Source organism: Vanessa atalanta, chromosome 16, assembly GCF_905147765.1.
Source record: "Vanessa atalanta chromosome 16, ilVanAtal1.2, whole genome shotgun sequence".
In the NCBI taxonomy this organism is placed as follows: Eukaryota; Metazoa; Arthropoda; class Insecta; order Lepidoptera; family Nymphalidae; genus Vanessa; species Vanessa atalanta.
The window spans coordinates 9,845,365-9,853,668 of record NC_061886.1 but is presented as its reverse complement, the minus strand read 5'-3'; the positions used below and the strand labels follow the sequence as shown (position 1 = coordinate 9,853,668).

The following is an 8,304-nucleotide window of genomic DNA, read 5'->3' as shown; positions in this document are numbered from 1 at the left end:
GCTGCAGCTGAGTGTGCAATCATTGTTCATGATATGATATTATGTTTCACCACGCGTGGTAACGTCGTTTGCATTTACCGGAGAAATGTTAATTGTTGCCATATGATATACATTTAATAGCAAATCTCATCAAGAAATTTATATAAATTAATTTACATTTCTTTCAATACTTCGAGTTAATACGTTCTGCTGCGTAATGAAATATTTTTTTGGTTAAATAAAAGTTTTTGTTTTTATTTGGAATCTTATTTGAAAACTTTATAATTGTAATATTATTAATGTATTTTTTAATGGTTAGAAATGGAAGATTTTTTATTTAATCAATGATTAATCACTATTTGACTAACTTATACCTAACCAACAGTTACGTAAATAATACAGTACAGTACAGTAAAATGAAATGTGCTATTCTTTGTTTTAAGTGAAAACTGTAGAAGTACTAGATTTATTTATAATATATGGATGTTCATATGAATTACATATGCAAGAGTTAATTCCAGATTGATTGCGCCTGATTACACGTAGACCACCAGAACTACTCGAACGAAATAATCCGATTTCTCTCGATCGCCGACTAGACGCTAAAATTCCTGCTCCGAAACGGTGTAAATTAAAAAATTAAGTGCGTTCCGTTCGCGCTTATACTAACATTAATCTTGCATTTCCCGCCTCGACTGTCGCGCTGCTAAATAACATCGCTGCACTTTCGTGTCTGAATTCACTAATTACTCGATAGAAAGTTACAATTTTTTTCACCGACCGATTCGCATCAGCGTCAACGAAATGATTTTTGTGCGTTATTTTAGTCATTATATTTATCTATGTTTAGTTTTTATACTAACAAGATGAAAGTCTGACACTACAGAATCACGTTTGCATTCCTGCGAGCGAACTGGAGTCTGAAAGTGAATAATATACTTTACTACAATGAAAGTACGGCGGGCGGTTTATTTTTCTAATTAATTTTTTCGTAGCGAAAATAATTACACATTATCAAGTCTACGTAATATATATGACCATTAATTAGCAGAGATTCAAAGTTTTAATTTTTAGATTGTAATTTTCTTTTATTAGCTAATAATATAAGTTTTTTTATGTAAAACAAATGCGGTGGCCGTTATTCTAATACTATTTAATCAAACGAAAAGATACGCTTGACCATTTTTATTTTTCTCTCGTATTAAAATACTTAGTTAATTAAATCATATGACGATTCTGAAAAGTAATTAATTATGCATAAAATCGTTAATACGTAAACGAATATCAATTTTTTAGGCATATTTTACAATGCGATCGGCTAGTTAACTAACAGCTGTTTTTATTTATTGAGTCGTGTTGGACATTCTTGTACAATACTAATGATCGCTTGGGTATTAATTATCTCGGTTTCAATAAATAGAATTAAAATATAATTTTAAAGATTATAATGCATTTTAAAAATAATTTAAAACCAATTTTGATAAAAAAAACTCATTAGATTATAGTGGAATTTTATCCCAGCTCTCCTATTCATAACGCTATTAATTACCACTATTAAGTTCTTAGATTTATTTGGTTACTAGTTATACTATAATTATACAGATTATTATTACAGAGTCCCTCGGTATAAGCCCTCTATAATCTAACATAGCCCGCTAAAAACATATTTTAGACACTCGAACTAAGGCAAAGGCGATGAGATTAAGACATAGACAATTTTTATTTTAGATTCACCTATTATTTAAAGGTTCAGCCACGTTTTGTCTTCATTTCTATATGATACCAAATACATACCTAACTACATACAGTTAGGTATACTATTTTTTTCACTATCCTTACCTGTAGGTCTAGTCCTATTCTATTTAAGTTTCTTTACTGAACTATGACACTCAGTTGTTCTTTATGGTTCTGTAATGTGTTATGGTTTTTATTTTAGCGGATAATATTTCTCCAACATTCGTCAACATTCATCATTAATCTAATGAAGGCAAGTTTCTTTATTTTTATATTTTCAACTGTTTCTGTTTGTCGAACATATTATATGTATAATAATTGGAATAATGATTCTAGGTGAAAAGTATTCTTTTAGAATTAGCGTATGGATTTTACGGATTATTATATGGCTCCGGTATTTGTTTAAGCATTTCAATCTCCCTTTGACTTAGCAGATCATTATTGGTAAATAAAAATATTATTAAGTTATACTTTCATATTAATATATTATACTTTTAAGTAAAAAAATTAAATTATTATTATTTAGAAATGTCCCATCAGAAATTCAAAGCGCCTATGACTTATATTTAGCAACCATATTTAAAACAATACATTAGCTACAAATGTTTTAAAATAAGTCATGTAATCGTGAAAATTATTACCTACTTATATTCAATTCGTTAAACAGTATTGTAGCAATTAACGTCGTTTTTTATGTCATATGAAAAGGCGTACTGCCAAATGATAAGTGGTCACCAGTACGCCAAACTGGGGAACTACGATGCTGACTCTTGTGCCTCTGGTTGCAATGTATGATGAGTGGGTGATACAGGCAGACTTTCAAAAGCCCTACCACCAAGGGAAATTCTATTGGTACTTTATTGAGCATGGATTAGTTTAGTAATTAAAAGTAGTGCTTTGTATAGTAACTGTTTTGTGAATCATGTAACTAAAGATCCACCAAATAAGAAAATCAAAACGAGATATAATGTTTATCAGTATTCTCTAAATTCTATTTAAGATATATACCAATTACCTATATCATGTAGGTAAGCTAGTAAAATCCGATATAGAAAGGTGAAGACATAAGAAAATATTAATAACTAATACTTTATTTATTTAAGCTAGGTGTTTATTTTCGTTCGATCAGGTGTTTTATATGTATTATTAAGAGTTGATAAGCACTTCCACTAAACATTATTCAAGACATAACAGGAACAAAAATTATTTATATTTTACACAAAACGTATGAAAAGTTGCTACATTGCACAATGTTTTTTGACATATTATATTTATTTAAAGTAGTTAAAAGTAATGTTTCTTGCTTTTAATTTAATCTTGTGTGGAATACTGTGACGTTTTATCGTTTGTGTACCTACATTTTACGCAACACGGATTACCAGTAATATCTGTCATTTTTCATTTCTGAATCTGTCATACTGTTATTTGGATAATGAATACTGATAGTGATAAGTTTAAAACCGATAAATACTTGACAAATGAGTAGTCTCTCGTTTACCTTATACATACACACTGACTGCGAGTTCCGAATTCTGACTTATTTTCAATTTGTTTATGTGTACTAAGCTTAAATATTAAATCTATACTATGTCTACTGTATCATTCATTAAATCAACAAAAGGCAAAGTTATACTTGCTACGGTAGCGGCTTTACATCTGGCAATTTACGTAGTGAAACCATCTTATTTCAAGGGCAATGAAGATAAGAAAGGTTACGAAGCGCCACCTAAATATCTGCCATAGAACAGTACGACCTTGGTAAAGATCTGAACCCGGAAATTATTCGCACACAAAAAACAAATACATTCAATTGATTCATGATTTATAAAACAGCCGCAGTTTCCGTAGCTAGTCTGCTTCGTAAAGGTTTGTCAAGTAACATCACAAGAACAATGAGTTCAGGAAGATATAAAGTATATATTACTCGCTCTGATATGCCTGAATGTGGGGTTGATTTGCTTAAAAAACAGTAAGTGTATCTGTGACTTCATAGAAACAAATATTTTATTTTTTAATTAAAACATAACCTTAAATAATTAATGTTTTTTCATAAAACATTTAATTTTTTTATTATTCTAAGAAATATTATTACTTCCAGTAATATTTAATCAATATATTTTTTTTCATTTATAGATGTGAAGTTAAAATGTGGAGCAAAGCATCTCCCGTTCCACTCGATGAGTTTAAGAAGTCAATATCTGGTGTTGATGCTATTTATTGCTCTCTTACTGATAAAATAAACAATGAGATTCTCGATGCTGCTGGATCGGACTTAAAAGTTGTAGCAACAATATCTGTTGGTTATGACCACATTGATGTTGCAGAGTGTAGGAAACGGGGTATTAGGATTGGGTACACACCAGATGTATTAACAGATGCCACCGCAGAACTTACAGTAAGTTGTCTTGTTATTACATTATAGTAACATATATATTGTATGAATAACTTACATTTGATTAACAAGTAATAGGGTGTGTTCATACGCACACAATAGAAAATTTGCAATGAGAAAAACAAGTGTAGCTGTTTAAAATAAAGTAATCACTAAATATTCATCAACTATTACCTATGTCGTTTTATCTTATAGACAACATAAGTTACAAGGTTTATAATAACATTTTTTACAAAGCATATCCATGTACTAATATAAATATGAAATTTATCTTTCTGATTGTGTACTTACTAACCAACACAGATGAAAATTTCAGATGGCTCTGTTATTGTCAACATCCAGACGTCTTCCAGAAGCACAACATGAAGCTAGAACTGGAGGTTGGGTATCTTGGGCTCCTACATGGATGACAGGACCTGGCCTAGCTGGATCTACTGTTGGCATTGTAGGATTGGGCAGAATAGGCCAAGCTATTGCGAAACGCATTAAGTCATTCAATCCCTCCAAGATTCTCTACTTCAACCGAAGTGAAAAACAAGAAGCAAAGGAATTTGGTGCTATTAAAGTGAGCTTTGATGAACTTTTAGCGCAAAGTGATTTTGTCATTTGTTCTACTGCATTAGTACCAGAGACAAAGGAGATGTTCAATAAAACTGCATTTGAAAAAATGAAACGTACAGCTATTTTTGTAAATACAAGTCGAGGTGGCACTGTTGATCAGAATGCTTTGATTGAAGCACTTCAGAACAATACAATAAGAGCAGCCGGTTTGGACGTTACCACTCCAGAACCTTTACCATTAGACAGTCCATTATTTAAACTAAGGAATTGTGTTGTCTTACCTCATATTGGCAGTGCTACCATAGAAACTAGGAACACAATGAGTGAATTAAGTGCTAAGAACATACTAGCTGCTTTGAATGGTGTTGACATGCCCGCTGAATTAAAGTAACGGTGCTAATTACGGGTCTTGACTAGTATAATATATTTTTTGTGGATTTTACCATAATTATTTGATAATAATATATAATATTAAAGTTGATATGTTGTTATTTCATTATTTGCTATAGATTTTATTGCTTGTCTTTTTGTTGCTGATATTTTTAATGGATGGAGTTGAAAGAAATCTCATATTATCTGGAATAAATAAATAAATAATAAATATTGGACAACATCACATACATTACTCTGATCCCAATGTAAGTAGCTAAAGCACTTGTGTTATGGAAATCAGAAGTAACGACGGTACCACAAACACCCAGACCCAAGACAACATAGAAAACTAATGAACTTTTTCTACATCGACTCGGCCGGGAATCGAACCCGGGACCTCGGAGTGGCGTATCCATGAAAACCGGTGTACACACTACTCGACCACGGAGGTCGTCAATATGGAATATATGTTATTTAAATAAAAACTGTATACAGCATACATAAATATCTTAAAAATTCCTTCCTTTGGTTGAACTTCATGATTTCATATCAATAGCCAAACTAAGATGATGTTTTCCTGCTAATTTAAGTTATTTTTATATTGTAATGGTATTGGCACCTGATGGTAAATGATTACCAATGTCCATAGACATTGCCTCTGCCTAACAATTGTGCAACCAACCATGGGAGCTAGTATGTTATGTCGCTTGTGCCTGGAATTATTGGCTCATGCACTCTTCAAACTGGAACACAATAGTTGTTTGGTCGTACATTATCTAAGCATACACAAAGCCCTACCACCAAGATGTCATCCATTGTGCCTATAGTTACACCAGCTCACTCCCTTCTGATACACAGCAATACTAAGTATTGCTGCTTGACCATTGACCTGCCCAGACTGGCTTGCAAGTCATTCCAACAAGTGAAGTATTACATCACCTCTTACATAAATTCACCATAAAATGCATTATAATTATATTACTGTGGTAGAATTTCAAAGTTGAATTATTTTATTAGGCTTTTTTTAAGTATACAATAATAAATTACATAAGCACACTTTCTCACATATGTGGTTAAACAGGAAAGCAATATATATTTATGTCTTATTTTTCATTTTTATTCCATTGACGTTGTAGAAATTCTGAATGGATATATTTAAATTGAATGTATGATACAGAATATTGAATTTAAATGTTTTTAACTTTAGTTTCATTGTAAAATTAAAGACAACTTAAACTTAACACCAATAATTTATTTATATATACAAATGCAAAATAAACAAAATCAGTCAGTCATTGTGTTCATGCTGAGCTTCAGACTCCCTCCAATTATTTTGAATCATTTCGACAATCATTTTCCACCATTTTGACTCCATGAAGTAATAAATGGAACACACAATAATGAAAAACCATGATAGAATTAAAAAATAATCAGTTTCTTTTTCAACAATGCTTGATACAGGTCCTTGAAAATCTTTCGAAGTAACTAGCAAACCCTGTGGGTTTTGTCCTGTTATAGCATGGACGAATTTACTAAATAAGTGGATATTGTACTCTGTGCCATTAAATTTACCGACAGGTCGACCATTGTGGAACATTTTCAGTGTCGGCACACCCACAATTCCATATTGTGCATTAATTCCATGGTATTTTAATGCATCAAGTGCTACCATTTTTATATTTGGATATGATCTGGCTAGTGCATTGAAATGTGGTGCTGCATGAGCACTGAATGGACAAGCTCTGGCATGAAACAATACTAAAACACAATCGGCTTCAATATCACGGCTGGCTATATCTGGTTTAGCTTGCAGTAGTTTTGCAAGAGAAGTTCCATTAATTATTTCTACAGAGGGCTCCACTAACTCACTTTGGTCATACACTATCTCCTTACATTTGACTAGTTTCCGAGTTTCATTCAATGATTGTGTTTTGTTTTCTACAGATACATTAGCCGAAGTTACATGATTATAGAAATTTGTTAATGTTTTATTTACATCTGATACAACATTAGACAATAGTGATTCAGATTCATCCACTGTAGAAAAGTCATCATCTTTTTGTAGATCTGTTTCTTCATCTATATCGAATTGAGAAGTTATTATAGGATAGCCTGTAAATATAAGTGTTATTTATATATTCATCCATAAAAAAATAGTATAATATTATTAACAAACACTCAATGCCTCATATTCGATAGTTTACGTTTAGTTGTATTACACCACTACTCCATCTAACCTTCATTTGTTACATTTTAATAAAGGGAAATTAGCATATATATTTTATTTCAGAAATTAACAATTGAGCAGCATAATTAAGAAAACACATGTATTACATTATTACTCTTGTAAAACACTTACCTACGAGCAGTATCGCTACAATTAAGGCTTTGTTTGTAATAGCAAAATTCATGTTTAAATATTTTACAAATAGATGTATCGTATTAATTCAATTCAATTCATTGTTTTGTAAAAAACACGAGCAACAACATTCTTGATTCTACTGTTGTTCTTAAGTATTCAGTATTGACGTTTGACAATGACATTTTACTATATAACTGGCTTTTTTTAAATTTTATTCAAAGGCAGTACATTTTACAGCCTCGTCTTCACTTTCGTTAATGTATCCTTCATAAAAGTCAAATTATCTATAAAAAAATAATGTAAATTTATAACATCGTGCAGTTTAGTTTAAATTAGAACTATTTTTCGGCATACATATATGGCTTTGATCTCAATGTATGACAATCACTTTATTTGTTAATGTAACGGTCATTAAATGTTTATACAATTAAATGTTTGATTTGAACTAAAGAGCTACATCTATAACGTACTCAATAAATCTACAACTAATGTAATCACGCTCCCAAATACAACAAATTATGTATTGTTTAAAACGTGTAAGTACTTAGTACTTTCAGAAAAAATATTTTTATATTATAAAAAAATATTTTTTAAGAAACTCAATCCTCACGGGCCTGCGGTAGGCGTTTAAATAGAGAACTTGTAATTATTTTGTAATCATATGAACATCGGGCTTTTATTTTACGTATCAAGACGACTTGAAGGAACATTTAAACTAAACAATTATTCAAAATTTATATATATATAAGCTTTAACGAATTTCCTGCGAATGCTAATATTTTTTTTTAGTCAAAATAAAATGACTTTTAAGTTTTTCTAATGGTTACGCCATGGTTCGGAACCGTCAAAATAAAATTAATTGCAGTTGATCTCGACCTTGCAGTTCTGAGATGCGCTAGCGCAA

At 31.0% G+C, this 8,304-nt stretch overlaps 2 protein-coding genes across 2 annotated transcripts; one reads left to right on the top strand and one right to left on the bottom strand.

The window, feature by feature from the left end:
- Window positions 1-3,023: 3,023 nt before the first annotated feature.
- On the top strand, window positions 3,024-5,147 carry LOC125069747 (glyoxylate reductase/hydroxypyruvate reductase). The gene is made up of 3 exons (XM_047679314.1): window positions 3,024-3,682; window positions 3,847-4,108; window positions 4,422-5,147. Exons 1-3 carry the CDS (start codon window positions 3,531-3,533, stop codon window positions 5,055-5,057), a joined length of 1,050 nt encoding a protein of 349 aa, XP_047535270.1. The 5' UTR covers window positions 3,024-3,530; the 3' UTR covers window positions 5,058-5,147.
- Window positions 5,148-6,269: 1,122 nt separating this feature from the next.
- On the bottom strand, window positions 6,270-7,547 carry LOC125069847 (thioredoxin domain-containing protein 15). Its single transcript, XM_047679440.1, has 2 exons — window positions 7,398-7,547; window positions 6,270-7,150 (listed from the first exon to the last, which is right to left on the bottom strand). The coding sequence occupies exons 1-2, from the start codon at window positions 7,447-7,449 to the stop codon at window positions 6,327-6,329; spliced, it is 876 nt and encodes a 291-aa protein (XP_047535396.1). The 5' UTR covers window positions 7,450-7,547; the 3' UTR covers window positions 6,270-6,326.
- Between the last annotated feature and the right edge of the window lie 757 nt (window positions 7,548-8,304).